Source organism: Leuresthes tenuis, unplaced genomic scaffold (genome assembly GCF_036924035.1).
Source record: "Leuresthes tenuis unplaced genomic scaffold, fLeuTen1.0.hap1 SCAF_23, whole genome shotgun sequence".
Lineage (NCBI taxonomy): Eukaryota > Metazoa > Chordata > Actinopteri > Atheriniformes > Atherinopsidae > Leuresthes > Leuresthes tenuis.
Window position 1 is genome coordinate 25,515,681 of NW_027325377.1, and position 16,487 is coordinate 25,532,167.

The following is a 16,487-nucleotide window of genomic DNA, read 5'->3' on the forward strand; positions in this document are numbered from 1 at the left end:
TGGAGGAGTCTTAGTGAGTTAGTATCAATCAGCAGCTGGGAAACCTTTCTGAGCTCAGAAACCTCAGCGTTCCACGTCTCTGAAACAAAGACAAACTGGACCATCCTGATCCTTATCAGCAACGTTTCGTCGTATCAGTGAAGCTCGCTTACACCTCTGTGATGCTAGCATTAACCCAGAGAAATACCTCGATATTCTACAGCAAAACATGCTGCTTTTCTTCGAGATGACACACAAGATGATGCACGTATCCGACTGAATACAAATTATTAGGAAGAACTAAGGGTGGAAATCTTCTGGATTAGAACACGGCTCAAACTGTGGTGACTGGGATCTGAAACCAGCCGTTTGTTCCATGATCAACTAATTTAAACACGAAATAATTTGTCGAAATAAAACTGGGATAAAACCAACATCAGATCACATTTATTCCATGTTCATAAATGAGAGGAAATACTTGCTAAATCTAATCAGAACGTCATCATATTCATTTCTATAAACTTTGCAGACCAGCTTTGAACAACGATATCAGATTTAAATTGAATATAAACCCGATTTCAGGTGAAATCGGCCATCATTGATTTAATTCTTTATGACAATGTGACAGCGCCTCAGGAGATCTGTGCATAAATTAAAGCTGCAAACCTCGTGGCCGTTAACTGCCGTGTGTCTGATCCTCTGAGCTTTTATCTGCTTATCTTTATGGACCAGACAACACCTCGTCAGTCTTTTTAATGACTTTACCCTTACCTAACCCTTACATAACGCTCTGTCTGCCCTTCTCTTTCCCCTACTTCTTCTTTTCTTTGCCTCCTGCTCTGACTTTTGTGTGTAGTTCACACAGCGGCCTGCAGGTGGTGCAGGAGAGCAGTGACCCTGCATCACCAGGCCAGAGCCAACAAGCATGACTCCAGCTGTGAGTGGGTGGAGACAAGATTATAAAACGATTATAAAACGATTATAAAACATTTTTACTGCTCACCTAAAGTCAGTCCTGAATGTTTTCCTTCAGATAAACTGAATCCTGGACTAACCGCCACACACATTTCATCGTGGGATGTTTCTGCTGTGCCTGTCAGAAATGTTGCAGCTTTTTAAAGCTAACATCTTAGCTGCAGGTGTTAAGTCCCACAGGTTATAAGTGTGGCTGAGATAGTTTTTCGAAGGGTTTCTTTGACCGAATACAGTAACAAACGAGCGATGATGAGGTTTAGAAACAATCTCACACATTTCTACATTTAGTTCAACTTAAATAGGTTCAAATCCCCTGCATGATCTACCTTCAGTAGGGGTCCTCAGGCAAGGCCCCCTTACCCTATCTGCCTACCTGTAAGTCACTTTGGATAAAAGCATCTGCTAAATGCAGAAACATAAACATTAAATAAGATTCAAGTTTCTCTTCATTTAAAAACCAAATCCATGCAATGAAGAGGGAAGCTTTGGCCGGCTGGTGTGGAACGGCCCTCAGATGAATACCTACTGTTTAACGAGTGTGATAAGGTGATGGGATGTGCTGTACTCAGGCAGGACACGGAGAGAAAGCCATTGTTACAGACTATCAATAGTACAGGAAGACTTTGATCAGGCCTTGGAAACACCCAGCCTTACAAAAGCTGAATTTCTCTGGGAGAGGAAATCATTTCGCTCTTTGAAACGAGCAAACTAACAGAAACAGCAGGCTCGCACCACAATAAACTTTGGCCAGCTTCACGCTGCTGCCGTTTGTTGTGCGTTCAAAAGGATGGACACTCGGGAGCTTGTGATGTTCACAGAGGAGGATGTGTTTGGACTGTGAAGGTCCGTGTGTGTTTGTCTTCAGAGGACCTCTGAACCTCTCGGTGCTGGACAGACAGGCATCCGACTGCGTGCACGTGAGGCTCGGAGGGGTAGGGGTTGGCTTTTTATTGACAGGATCAACAAGCGCACCAGTTCCTGAGTTACTGATTACAGGTGATTTTATAATTTTTTTCGTGATAAGACTCGGCACAAAGTCCTGTCAAAGGTACAACGAGCCCTCAGCTGGGCTCCGGCATACTTTGGGACCACTGCTGCCTCACAGGTGAATACTTCACAGTTCTTCCACTGTTTCTTTTAGCTTTAGGAAGTGTACGGTTCTATCATCAGCTTTTTAACAAATGAAGCAAAGCAGATGCCTTTAGAAATCTTTCTTAAGTGTGTTTGACTGGAAATAACCTTTTTAAATCGCTTCTGTTCATTAGATATAAAAGTATGCTGCTGCTGTGATAAAACTTTACATAATATCTAAAACATTTTGTGCTCTTTTTGTGCAGATATTCTGTTCATCTGAATATCAAATTCTGCCATTTTTAATCTCTTTTTTGCCTCTCTGCAGGTCTTTCGGTGCAGTTTTTTTTACTGCTTTCTTGCATCAGTTGGACAAAAAGCAGCATCATGAGTGTCGAGTCCAAAAAAACACGTGAGGAAGGTTGCTCCAAGCTCAAGGTTAGTGAAATGTTACCTTTTGCCTGCATTGCATCCTAATAAAATCACCACAACGCCAAACCTTTAAACTATAATCATCACATCAATATCTTACATGATCTTATCAATTCTGATGTGGCAGCCTGTCTGTATTATAGATGCTCAGCTGTAACCGTGACTTTTCTCTGGTTCATGGACGGCATCGCAGCTATTTGACCATGAATTATTAAATGCATTGTAATCAAGACTAGTTTAGATGTGAAATTGATCATAAAGTGATCTCTGGGGTGGAAACTGTGGTTTAGTAGTTGAAACCAGTACAGCTCTGGCTCAGTTGGTCAGTATATTGTGATAGTTTATTACCAGAGAGACTCCTCGGGAGACATTATTGGAAAAAAAGCAAAACAAACGAAAAGAGAAATCATGTTTCACTCCAGTGGAAACATTGACCTGCAGAGCTTTAACTGTTGGGCAGGTAGTTACCTTTGTAATCACAGAATTATCGATGACCTCCAATCTACTCTGACTCCCTGTCAAATATTAACAATATTTGTGCCAAAGGTGTTGCCAAATGCCTGCAAGATTTAGTGTAAAACTCCAGAAAACTCTTGAGTTCACAAAAGATTATTTAAATTTTCAACAAAGGTTTGAAACAACAGCTTCTTTATTCAGCTGGGACATCTTTGCCCCTTTAACTGAGCTAATTTTAGCAGCTGCACCTAGCTAGCTAAATAAGCTAACATTGGATTTAGCAGTTTTATGTTTTCAAAATTCAAACATTTTTCTGCAAATTTTCAAACAATAGCCTCATTATTTCCAGCCAAGAGGGATGATTTCTACCTCTCTACTTTAACTAACTTTACTTTTACTTACTTTAGCTGATTTTAGCAGCTGCACCTAGCTAGCTAAATAAGCTAACATTGGATTTAGCAGTTTTATGTTTTCAAAATTCAAACATTTTTCTGCAAATTTTCAAACAATAGCCTCATTATTTCCAGCCAAGAGGGATGATTTCTACCTCTCTACTTTAACTAACTTTACTTTTACTTACTTTAGTTGATTTTAGCAGCTGCACCTAGCTAGCTAAAGAAGCTAACATTAGATTTAGCAGTTTTATGTTTTCAAAATTCAAACATTTTTCTGCAAATTTTCAAACAATAGCCTCATTATTTCCAGCCAAGAGGGGTGATTTCTACCTCTCTACTTTAACTAACTTTACTTTTACTTACTTTAGCTGATTTTAGCAGCTGCACCTAGCTAGCTAAATAAGCTAACATTGGATTTAGCAGTTTTATGTTTTCAAAATTCAAACATTTTTCTGCAAATTTTCAAACAATAGCCTCATTATTTCCAGCCAAGAGAGATGATTTCTACCTCTCTACTTTAACTAACTTTACTTTTGCTTACTTTAGCTGATTTTAGCAGCTGCACCTAGCTAGCTAAATAAGCTAACATTAGATTTAGCAGTTTTGTTTTCAGAGCTTTTGGTTAAAAATTCAACATGAGCCTTCAAGAGAAAAAAACTTTTAGTTTTAGTATTAACTAATCTGATACAGTCAGTGTCCCAGAGACTTGATAGTCATTATTTTATAAGTAATACATGATATTAATTACCTCCAAACATTCCTAAAAATGTGTGATGAGGCAGGAGAGACATCGAACTCTTGGCTGAGAAACATTGAGATTCTAGAGGTCTTTGTTTTCTAGGTATTAAAAATTAAAAAGACTGAACCCTGGTAATTGGGCTGCAGCCAAAACTGTTCTATTTGACCAACTCTGACCTGCATGTTAGCTTCAAGTTAAGCTGACAGCCAACCTGAACATGCCCGACTGGCTCTCATTTGCTTCGGTCAGCTAGTTGTATCCTTAAAAACTAATTTATGGTTCACAAATGTTGCACTACGGATTGTAAATTAACTAAACAAACATTAAAACTATCCACAGCTGATGTTATAACTGATAATCATGAAGCTTTATCCATTCCTGATGCTTTTGATTGGTTTTGCAAATAACAAGACGATTACTTTCAGTGGTCCCCAAACAAGCCTCAACTCAGAAGTGATGAACTTGAACAATGACAAATAGTTTTTTAATTTGAAGAAACACTGGATGTTAAAAAGTTGTTACTCCCCTAAAGACATTAATGTACATTGTTTTAAATCTAATTAATGTTGAAAGCAGAGTGCTATAGCTCTTTAAATATGTGTTAAGTGTTGGGAACGAGTCCAATCGAGGTTTTATTGAATCACTCAGTGGGTCTACATGATGAGATTAACTCCATTATAGCTATAGTTGCTCATCACAGATGGAGAGGGACGCAGCTTCATCTCGCTCTGCGTTCGCCATCTTTCTGAATGCCTGAGTTTGTTGCTGTTGGCGGTGAAGACGTCAACAGGAAGTGGCTCTATTAGCGATAGCTGAAATGGGGACAGCGCCACCTATGGTACCGGGGTATGACACGCTTTGTGCCAGTGATTCCATTCATTCACCGCCATATATCCAAGGATAATTACCCTCAGATAAGGAGCAGAACCCAAAAAGCTGTAATCCAGTTAATCTCCTCATGTGGACCCACTGAGTGTAACTCCAAGCGTAATCTAATCTGTTAACTCCAGTTGTAATCAACCATTTGAGGTAGATTACAACAATCATTAGAAATGAGAAAAACCTGACTTTAAGAGAACCAAATCGACACCTAAGCTGATCTTTTGTGTGTTTTCCAGCTCTTCCTGGTTTCTCTGGCATTCGTGTATTTTGCTAAAGCTTTTTGTGGAGCCTATCTGAAGAGCTCCATCACCCAGATTGAGAGGCGCTTCGACATCCCCAGCTCCCTCATTGGGGTCATAGATGGCAGCTTTGAAATGGGTATGTGCAAAACTTCTACAGCTTTTAGAGGTTGAATATTTCTTTCACTCGTTTTGAATAATTCATTCATGATTCAATTCTTCTTCTTTCCAGGCAACCTTCTGGTAATCGCCTTTGTGAGCTACTTTGGTGCCAAGCTCCATCGTCCGAGGCTGATCGGTATTGGATGTTTAATCATGGCCACTGGATCCTTCATGATAGCAATGCCTCATTTCTTCCAGGGACCGTCAGTACACAGCTTACTTTCTGTTCTTATCCAACTTTTCTCTATGTTGACTCAAGGCCTCATTAAGGGTTCAGGGTACAATATGGATCATAATAAAGGGGCTCTTGGGTGTGGAGCCTATCCCAGCGGTCATCGGGTGAGAGTCAGTACACCCTGGACAGGTCTTCGAGCTTGAATAACTCGATAAATAGTAGAAAAGTGTCACTGCATTTTGTGAAATGGTTAGGTTTAGTGGGGGAAGCAGGACAGAGAAGAGCGAGGTTCAGCAAACTGGGAATCTACGAGTTAAATAACCCAGAAACATGAAAAGATACCAAATGATCTGACAATGACCACTGGAAAACCGGGAGTGTAGATAGAGGGAGTAATGAGGGAATGGAAAACAGGTGAGACAAACCAAAGCCAGGTGTAACCAAGGATTTAAATACAACTGAATACACAAGAGGAAACGCTCAAAGTACAACTGGAAGTAAGGAAACTGAGAAATAAATCACTGACAAGAGATGAACAAGAACACGAAACACAACTAATAAAGAAATAGTGACAAAATGCGTCCCGTTTTAGAAGCAACAAAGTCTGGATTTGGAGGATTAGACTCACAATCGAATCACTAGTTTTATTTTTGAAGAAACTTAACTTTTAAATGTCGTGTTAGGATCCATTAACTGGTTCTAAGGTCATGCAAACGGCACGATTTGCATTAAAACAAGGACACAAAGCGTAGCATCTGACTTTAGTGCCAACAGGAAAGATAAATCCTGTTTTAGAAGCTGAAACAGGATTTTAATTTATTAAAAAAGAACTGCCAGCAAGACTCTGCCTGTTTAAAAATGCTCATATGTGACGTTTTAACTTAAACTGGAATGTTTTCCAGGTATAAATACGAGACCAGCATGTCTCACGGCTCTCAGACCAACAGCACTGGAAACATCCAGCCCTGCCACCACACGAACCGCGTGGACGACGGCGAGGAGACGCTCGATGCAGCGTCCCAGAAAGGTATTATTTCGGTAAACCTTCAGATCAGGCCAGACCCTGAACCCCTTCAGATCAGGCCAGACCCTGAACCCCTTCACTGTGATTTTCTTCCCTTCAGACTGTGAACGTGCGGCCGGCTCATCCATGTGGATCTACGTTTTCTTGGGAAACATGCTGCGTGGAATTGGAGAAACTCCCATCATGCCGCTGGGGGTGTCCTATCTGGATGACTTCTCCAGAGAGGAGAACACTCCTTTCTACCTGGGTTTGTTATCTTTTAAGACACTGAATCACCTTTGGATACAAGCGGCTGCTTTAGTAACTGTTGCTCATTCCCTCTTTAGCCGTCTCAGCGTAGCATTCGGTCCTTGCAGATAATGCCAAAACATAACACCCCCTTTCTCTGTCAGCCTGTATCCACACAGTGGGAATCTTAGGACCTATGGTAGGGTTCATGCTGGGGTCCTTCCTCGCCAAGATCTACGTGGACGTCGGATTTGTGGATTTAGGTATGAAACGTCCATTTTTACACCTGTTACTGCTCAACATGCCAGCTGTAATCTGGGTCATTCTCAACGTCTTGAATCAATATTGGTTATCTATCCTGACTGATAAGGACAGACCAATATTTTCCAATAGTGAAATCAAATGGACCTCTGATTGGTCTGTGTGGCGCACACTTCCCCACATCTAAGGGCTTTTCAGCAAATTAGTCAACCTTTTTTCCCCTTTGACCCTTAAGGCCAAGGTTGGACTGAAAGGCCAACCTCATCAGTCACTAAGTGACTCTTTAAGAGGAGAGCGGGTCTGTTTTAACGCTTAGACAAGCTGTTTACTTGCATGATTTGAGCTGTTAAAAGACCCCGAACACACCCTCCTGCTAACTTCTAACCTGTTGATGAGAAAAGGTCACATCTCACTTCATCTCTGGTCTACTTCTCCCAGAGAGCATCACCATAACCCACAAGGACTCTCGCTGGGTGGGGGCCTGGTGGCTGGGCTTCATCGTGACTGGCACAGTGATACTGCTGTCCAGTATCCCCTTCTTCTTCCTCCCCAAGTCTCTGCCCAAACAAGGGAAGAAGAAAAGTCGCAGCAAAGGCACAGAGCTGACAACCGTAACCGAGCAGGAGAATTTCCTGCCAGAGGAGACTCAGGATCATGAGGAGAAGGAGAAGACAGTCACAGTCCGGGAGATGGTCAAAGGTAATATAACCTTCAGGAAATGTAGGATCTGCCAGCTGTGAAGCTCAAAGAAAGCATTCAGACTGTGACAAAAGGTTCTTCTTCACCAGATTTCATTCCATCCCTGAAGAGGCTCTTCAAGAACAGCATCTTCTCGATGATGATCCTCACCTACCTGGTGTCGGTCAACGGCTTCATTGGCATGATCACCTTCAAGCCCAAGTTCATGGAGCAGATCTACGGCCAGTCAGCATCCAAGGCTATTTTCCTCATAGGTACGGAACTACTGGCTTGGCTCAGGGCGACTGGAACAATGATGTTGTTGTAAGGAAGTGTGATTGTGTGAGATAAAACTTACTTAACATGTAAGCTCTGAATAGCCCTCAGTGGGTTCTTCTTTTGTGTGGGAAAGTGTGAGTGTTCGCCAGGAGCCATAATTAGCATTTAATGACTGTTTACCCGAGTGGCTCCCGAATGCTGTTATTGTTCGGATTGTTCTGCAGCCACCAAAGACAGAACAACAAACTGGGTTTCTGTTTTTTGTCTTTGACGACAGCAGTGAATAAATAAAGTTTAATGGAGAAAAGAAATCTCAACATGCTTTCCAACACATCTGTGAAAATAACTTACAAATTCCTCAATTTGACTTCAAATTTTACTCGACAACCTTTGAGTTAAATGTGCAACTTACCATCTCACCGGTGAAGTTCTGGTTACTGGTTCCTGTCCTCATCCAGCACATTTGACCCAGTTTTGGTAATAATTAGCCAATCAGTGGACAGCAGAAGAGCTGCAGAGAGCTACAACTTCCTAACTACTGGCTACCTTTCCAGCTGTCAGCAGTTTAGCTTCAAGCCAAAGTGGAAAATGGAGACTAAATATTTTCAGAACTTCAAACAATGACAGAACAGAAAGTCTTGGCCGGGTAAAACCCTTCAGCCCTAAAGTCCCGCATTAACCTTCTGGATTGATTTTGTGCTGAAGCCTAAACAACTCAGATGCTTCCTGTGTCTTTCTTGTGTTGCACTCATTTTTGCAAACATAACTTAAACTTTTCGAAGCTCTAACATCTGCTGCAGAAGCAGAGTTATGTTTGGCAGCTTCTGTTTTCTGCCGCCTTGATTTGAAGACAAAGAAATTCAGCTGAGGTTGTGTAACCACAGCCAGATCCAGGTTCTGTGGCTGATCTTAGATCGAATGTGTTGCTAAACCATGTCAAACATCCATCCATCTGTCCATCCAGGTATTATGAACCTTCCAGCTGTAGCTCTGGGCATCATCACTGGAGGTTTCGTGCTGAAACGTTTCAAGCTGGGGATTGTTGGAGCAGCCAGGGTGTCCATCACTGCGTCTCTTGGGTCCTTTTGTTTGCTCGCCATCCAGGTTTTCATCCATTGTGACAATGCGGAAGTGGCTGGTCTCACACTCTCATATCAGGGGTAAGTACAGCCTTTTCAGTCCTATTCAGTTTCATTTATAAGGTGCTAAATTCAAGGCATTTCAAAGTTACAGTCAAGTTCGAGTCAATTTTGTTCAAGAAACCAAATGATTGCTTCGAAACATCTCTTCGATCCAATTCCCCGTCCTGAGCGTGCACGAGGCAACAAGAAAGCAAAACACAAGTTAATGACAGCAATGATGTCATCTGTACATGGAGGGAGGAGAGGTGCATCATGGGAGCTCCCCCAGCAGGCTGGGCCTATAGCAGCAGAACTATGGGATGTTTCAGGCTCACCTGAGCCATCCCTAACTATAAGCTTTATCAGAAAGGAAAGTTTCAGCCTGATCTTAAAGGTAGAGAGGGTGTCTGCTTCCTGAAGCCAAACTGGCAGCTGGTTCCACAGAGAGGGGCCTGATAACTGAAGGCTCTGCCTCCCATTCTGCTTTTAGGGGCCTGATAACTGAAGGCTCTGCCTCCCATTCTGCTTTTAGGGGCCTGATAACTGAAGGCTCTGCCTCCCATTCTGCTTTTAGAAACTCTGGGAACCACAAGGAAACGTGCAGCCTGAGAGCAAAGTGCTCTGTTGGGGAAATATGCAACTATGAGATCTTTAAGATGTGATGGAGCTCGGTCATTAAGAGCTTTATATGTGAGGAGAAGAATCTTTTAACAGGGTCTGTGTGCAACCGAATGTTTAAGACTTCATTGAATTTACTCGCCAGCCTGTTGACTGTATGTGTTTATGTGCTCCAGGGTTCCACACGTTTCCTACAACCAACAGACTTTGGTGTCGCAGTGCAACACGGACTGTTCCTGCTCAATGAAGCCCTGGGACCCGGTGTGTGGCTACAACGGCATTACGTATGCCTCGCCCTGTCTGGCGGGCTGCCAGACCTCCTCTGGCGCTGGGAAGGCAATGGTGAGGCTGCAGCTTTTTGACTCCCCAATAATAAGAATGTATCGGAACAAGACGGGTATAAACAATAGACATGTAGTGTCAGATCAGTTGTGAAATCAAACTCTTGCAGAATCAAGGTTCGCTTTCAATGACATTCTTTGCTCTTATTTGAATAATAACAATGAAAAATAATCAATTTCTGACATAACTGGTGCTATAAGCATCTACACTCGCCTTTGTAGGAGCCATTAAATGTGGATTGCATCAAATTTCCTTATTGCTGCTAATATTGGATGTTTATTGGCCTGAAAAACAAAGCATTCTTTTATGATTGTGATCACAAATCTCAAGAAATATTTAACTGCTTCGTCATTCAGCCAACAGTTAACAGTGATAAGTGAAAAAAAGAAGAAAAGAAAAAAGAGAAAAGAAGAAAAGAAAAAAGAGAAAGGAAAAAAAATTGAAAAAAGAAGAAAAGAAAAAAGGGAGAATAAAAAATAAAAAAGAAAGAAAAGGGAAAAAGGAGAAAAAAAGAGGGAACAAAAAGGAAAAAAAGAAAAAAGAAAGAAAAGGGAAAAAAGAAAAAAAAGAAAGAAAAGGGAAAAAGGAGAAAAAAGAGAAAAAAAGAAAAGAAAAAAGGAAAAAAGGGAGAAAAAATAGGGAACAAAAAGGAAAAAAGAAAAAAGAAAGAAAAGGGAAAATAGAGAAGAAAAAAAAAGGAAGAAAAAAAGGGAGAAAAAAAGAGGGAACAAAAAGGAAAAAAAGAAAAGAACGAAAAGGAAAAAAGGAGAAAAAAACAGAAAAAAGGAAGACAAAAGAGTGAACAAAAATAAAAAAGAAAGAAAAGGGAAAATAGAGAAGAAAAAAAAAAGAAAAAAAGGAAGAAAAAAAGAAAAAAGGAAAAAAGGGAGAAAAAAAGAGGGAACAAAAAGGAAAAAAAAGAAAAGAACGAAAAGGAAAAAAGAAAGAAAAGGGAAAAAGGAGGGAAAAAACAGAAAAAAGGAAGAAAAAAGAGGGAACAAAAAGAAAAAAGAAAGAAAAGGGAAAAAGAAGAAAAAAGGAGAAAAAAAAAGGTAAAAACGGTGCTAAGTCACAGTCTTCCTGCTCTTCAGGTGTTCCATAACTGTACCTGCATCGGGGAGATGATGACTCCAGCCATGACGAACACCTCAGCAGAGCTGGGCCAGTGCCAAAGGAGCAGGAACTGCGAATACAAGTTTAAAATCTACATGGCTTTGTCTGTGATCGGCTCCTTCATTTCTGCCTGCGGGGGCACACCTGGATACATCGTTCTGCTCAGGTAAGAGAAACTGATGCTGATGACAGCTAACATCTGTACGAACTCCAGATGTTACAGTCATACTCTCTCATTCAGGTCCATACAGCCAGATCTGAAGTCCCTGGCTTTGGGAATGCAGACGCTGATTGTACGAACTCTGGGTGAGTTGCAGCCTCAGAAACACTGAACACGTTAAACTCTTAGTAAGCGTTTGTATTCTCAGAGACATTCACACGTCTTTGTTTTCAGGCGGGATCCCTCCCCCGATATATTTCGGAGCACTGATTGACCGAACCTGTCTGAAATGGGGCACCAAGCAGTGTGGAGGCCGTGGAGCATGTAGACTCTACGATGCAAATGCATTCAGGTACAGTAAAATAGACCTAGATAATGCAAATTATAGTAAATTCACTATTTTAAACACTGTTTTGTACACAATGGTCGTAACTTGACATGAAAATGGGATTTTTCTCATATTTGAACTCACTTTTTGGGCAGTTTTACACAATGTTTAACACTAGAGAAACTGAACTTGGTGGAAAAGTTGGATTTAACCTCTTAAACTGTACTTTCCCTCCAGAATAACATTCATGGGCTTGATTACTGGACTCTACTTCCTCGCCAACACGTTGTGGGGAGGCCTCTATTTCAAAATTGTGAAGCGACAGAAGAAGTTAGCGCTTCGGAACCAGGCCAAAGAAAATGGATTGGACGGTAACGGAGTGAGCAATGGACATGCCAGCATCAGCATTGCCAAAAACAAAGAAGACACAAACAAAGAGAGCACTATCTAAGGTGTAAAAACGAAGCCACGCCAATGTGTAACGCAGACAAACGCCTGTCTTCTGTGCTGCATCCCAACTGGACCAAATGGTAATGGTACAGTGTCAGCACTGTTTGGTCTTTGCGCCGTTTACCTCTTTTTTATTCCACTGGGATCCTGTGGGAAAAGCAGAAGCATTTTGCCAAAGGTCACAGATCCCGAATACAGCTTAGAGATAATAAGTATAGCAGTTATATTACGCATGCAGTCTATGTCAGAACCAAATGATGCTGCTCTTCATGTCAGGCAGCCAGCGGCAGCAAGACGCAGTTTCACTTACGCTGGGGTTATTAAATATATCTGTTAAATATGAGAACTTTTAGTATCTGCCCACCATTTAAACTTGATTAGCTTTAGCTCACGTAGCTAATTACGTAACTTGTGTGCAGTTTTGGCTAACATCCATTAAGTAAATGTACTGTATTTGCTGTTTTATTCAGTTTTATATACTAGTACAAGTACCGTATTTTTCAGGCTGCAAATGGCATTAAATTAAACAAAACTACGGTGGCCCGTAATGCTCAATCCATCAAGCAGCGCAGCTTCGTAGCTCACCAAAGCCGTGCTAAAACAGATTTTTGAGCGCCGTGTACCACATAAAATCGGTTCTAGGTCAGAAAGCACAACCAGAATTAATTCCTACATTAGCCGCAGCGCATTTTAAGGCACACTGTCGGTTTTTGAGAAAATTAAAAGGATTTTAAGTGCGCCTTATGGTCAGAAAAATACGGTTAACTAAAGCGATGTGACCAGCGCTGTGGAAGGATGATCAAGTCCAGTGAAGTTGAGCTCGAGCTCTTTGAAAAACCTGCTGATGGCGGTGGTAGATATTAAAAACTTAAAGGAATAGTTTTGAGTGATTTGTTAGCTTCTTTAAGGAGAAAAACATGTCTACTTAATAAATGCCACATCATTTAGCTTATCTTAGCGTAGCTTAGATTAGCGTAGCTGGCCTGCATGGCTATGGCCACAGAAAAAGAAATCCTATCTACCACACCTCAATCTAGCTGCTTTAGATGTTATATTTATAGCCAAATTCAAACCAATAAGTGTAGAAATGACATGTGGACTGTTAGCTGGAGTTCTTTGGGTGACTGCCCATGAGCAAAAACTTTGAAAATTTGCTTACTGTGCAGATTTTACAAGACAAAGTGAGCCATTCCAGATGTTTTTTAAATGCTAAGCTAGCTGGTGTAGCTTCAAATTTATCATACAGATGTGAAAGTGATGACAGTATAACAGAGTTGAACATTAATTTGCAGTTTTCCATAGAACAGATTTACTTCTTTTGGACATTTTTGAGCAATCTTGAACAAAAATGGTGGATGAAATAAAAGCCTAAGTGTTTTTGCACTCACTGCAGTTGTAGTTTCACAGATATTATGTTCCCAAACATAGAAAAAGGGATCTTAATCCCTTTAGAAATACGAATTTGTTGTGTGGATATCAGCTTTATAGGCATATTTGAATTTCTTTATGTTGTGTTACCCGTATCTGACTCCAGTCAGTGTTTTGCAGTCATAGATCTTATCCGTCACACACTCAGTTTACTTCCTGACACACGTTATTTATGAGCTTACAAAACTGGGAGAGGAAAAGTATGAAATAAAACATTTCAACCTGAAAAGCTATCACTTTTAACAGGTTTCATGTTAAGATAATAACTGTTATTCTGACTATTAGCAGTTTGCAGCAGCAGTTTTTGGCATGTTTGAATGTGTCGACTTTAAACATCCTTGTTACAACATACATCCCGAAGGTCATGAGCTCTTATTTAATCCTCTAACTCTGCACAAAGGGTGAGTCTACTGAGTATCAAACAAAGTTTACTGTAATTTTCTTTCCTAAACACCATAGTTGTCAAATGTATTAACAATTAATATACCCTACAGTTACTGTTAATATGTATTTCTGTTTTTTCCTTATATTTTGTTTTACCATCATCTTTTTTTAACAATTTTATTGATTGTACAAAAAAGCATGAACATTAAAAACAAATGTGAATGTATTTCCTCCGTCTTTATTCACAACCTGTTATGCAGTCACATTAACTTCTCTCCTGTGTGATCTTATAACCTTTTATCCCTTGAGTTAGAAATTTAGAATTTTACACATGATGACTGACTAATCAATGACTAAGACTTGTTAAAACCACCATTGGGTGTCTGGTTATATTTTAAAATAGGGAGCAAATCTGGGAGGATATATAATAAATGGATGCTTCAGGTGTCTTCAATAAGAACAAGAATGTAAATCTCAAATATTTGATTTTATCGATGCTATTAGCAACAAAATTCAACATGTAAGCAGTAACAGATCTACGTCACCCCACAGTGTTTGTACTTCAGTCTCATATTAACGGCTAAAATCACAGCCTACAAGCTTCATGCTAGCAGACCACCTCAGGTGATGTCCTGTGGCTGTGCCCACCGAGTTTATACATGTTCTGGTTCAGAATCCTAGCAATGCTAACAAGCTAGCTCCGCGAACATTTCACTGTGAGACAAAAAGTTTACATCTTAACACCTGACTTCCTAAAAGTCACTCTGAATCATGTGTGGACCATGAATGTTTTGTGTGAATTCATTCATTAGTCATTGAGCAATTTCAATCTGGAACCAAGCAGTGGACAGACCTAGCTTAAACATTACTAAACCAGCAATGCTAGCTGGAAAGCTAATGCAAAATGACGGGCAAAACTGACACTATCAGTCCTAAAAATAATGTATTTCTCATCTCCAATTTACTTGATATTGAGCAGATTAATTTAAAACTAAGATTTTCTCAGTTTTTAAACTTTAACATTCAAAGGGTTCTGTGAAAGCTACATGAATGAGAAGCTTGATAAAGGAAAACACACCTCCAAGCACTTTTTCTCTGGTTACGTTCACACTGGAGGAGAAATTTTGAAGTTTCGCCAGAGTTTAGGAAAATAAATGAAAATCACATAATTCCTCTGCTGTATAGGCTTGATTAACCAAAGGCTTCAAGATCACTCCATTCACCTGTGCTTAGTTTATATTTAAGAGCTGCTGCTTTTAACTGTTTTTTACCAATATTTCAAGTGGTTTTGTAATTCTCATGTTATCGTACTTGTACATTAAATAAATCACCTCACACTTAAATCCTAAGGTTCAAACATTGTAAATTACTTTGTTTTGATCGATTGTGAAGCTGCTTCTCTGGGTAGTTTCCTTATTTAGAGCTAAAACAGGAGTTCTGTGAGCAACGTTAGGTTGCAGTTACTGCAGTGCTGACACTAAAAAGAATGGGATCTGCTCCAGATAGTTATGAGAACTTCTGTGTGAAAAGGTCACGATTCATCGTATCCTAACTTCAGGAAACACGGAGGGCAGATCATTTGCTTCCATTTCCATTCTTAAGATGTACATTTGTAGTAAAGCCCTGAACTTTCAACATCTTCTATCCATGTTTTGTTGATCTCTACGTTTGGCACGTGTCACAAAACCTGTTACAACAGAGTGGAAACAGTTTCCAAGCAACTCCTGAACTAATTATATCACAATATTTAGCTAGTTTAAGTGTTGAAATGCGTCCAATTGATCCGTTTTGTTAGTTACAACAAAAAGAAACTATTTCATAACAGATTGAGAGGTTAAACAAATTTTTAAGAGATCCCAGGTTTCAGGTTTGAATGATAAATAGATAATAAAAAATTAGTTAAAGTACAATAAGAACAGCATTTATACTATCTGTAAATCATTCTTTGCATGTGAACAATGATATTATAATATATAATAATATATATAATACTTCTGTAAAACAATGCAGGCAAAAAATAAAAGTTTCTTATCGATTTTTAAACTTTTTCTTTGTTGTTTTAGCCGTTTTTAACCCTAAGGTTGGCGTCAGTGGCTGCATTCACCTCTGCCCTGCAAACAGATATTTTGAATAATGTCTTTTAATATTAAGAGTGGAATCATCTAGTTTTATAAAGGCTTATGAAAACCATTTGGCTGGTCTAATCTAAACGGTTTACAAGTAATTGAGAGAAATATCAACATATGGAGCCACGTGATCACGTCAGTTTTAACCAATCAGATGCATGCGGATAATTCCAGGTTAATACAGCTCATTGTTTTCTGAGTAAATCTGGGACCTTCTACTTAATTTCTTTGGTCTCTTTGCACATAAGAATCGATATATCAGTCCACACAACCTTAAGTTGAAGGTTGTCATTGCATAATCTGTGACTAAACATTGACTCTACTATCGTTATATTCTGCTTTTACAAACAATGTTTTCCTTTCCTCTATTGGGCCAGAAGTGACATTTGAACCTGAGCCATATATGTTAACGACAGTTAACCTCCTTTATCGTGAAGGAAAG

At 39.9% G+C, this 16,487-nt stretch overlaps 1 protein-coding gene across 1 annotated transcript; it reads left to right on the forward strand.

Annotated features, from left to right (window-relative positions):
* Positions 1-1,899: 1,899 nt before the first annotated feature.
* Positions 1,900-14,145, forward strand: LOC140283242 (solute carrier organic anion transporter family member 1C1-like). The gene is made up of 15 exons (XM_072377965.1): positions 1,900-2,059; positions 2,354-2,463; positions 5,166-5,307; positions 5,401-5,533; positions 6,408-6,532; positions 6,630-6,776; positions 6,922-7,020; positions 7,457-7,717; positions 7,807-7,971; positions 8,940-9,135; positions 9,891-10,056; positions 11,148-11,335; positions 11,411-11,475; positions 11,564-11,681; positions 11,895-14,145. The coding sequence occupies exons 2-15, from the start codon at positions 2,413-2,415 to the stop codon at positions 12,106-12,108; spliced, it is 2,070 nt and encodes a 689-aa protein (XP_072234066.1). The 5' UTR covers positions 1,900-2,059; positions 2,354-2,412; the 3' UTR covers positions 12,109-14,145.
* Positions 14,146-16,487: the final 2,342 nt, after the last annotated feature.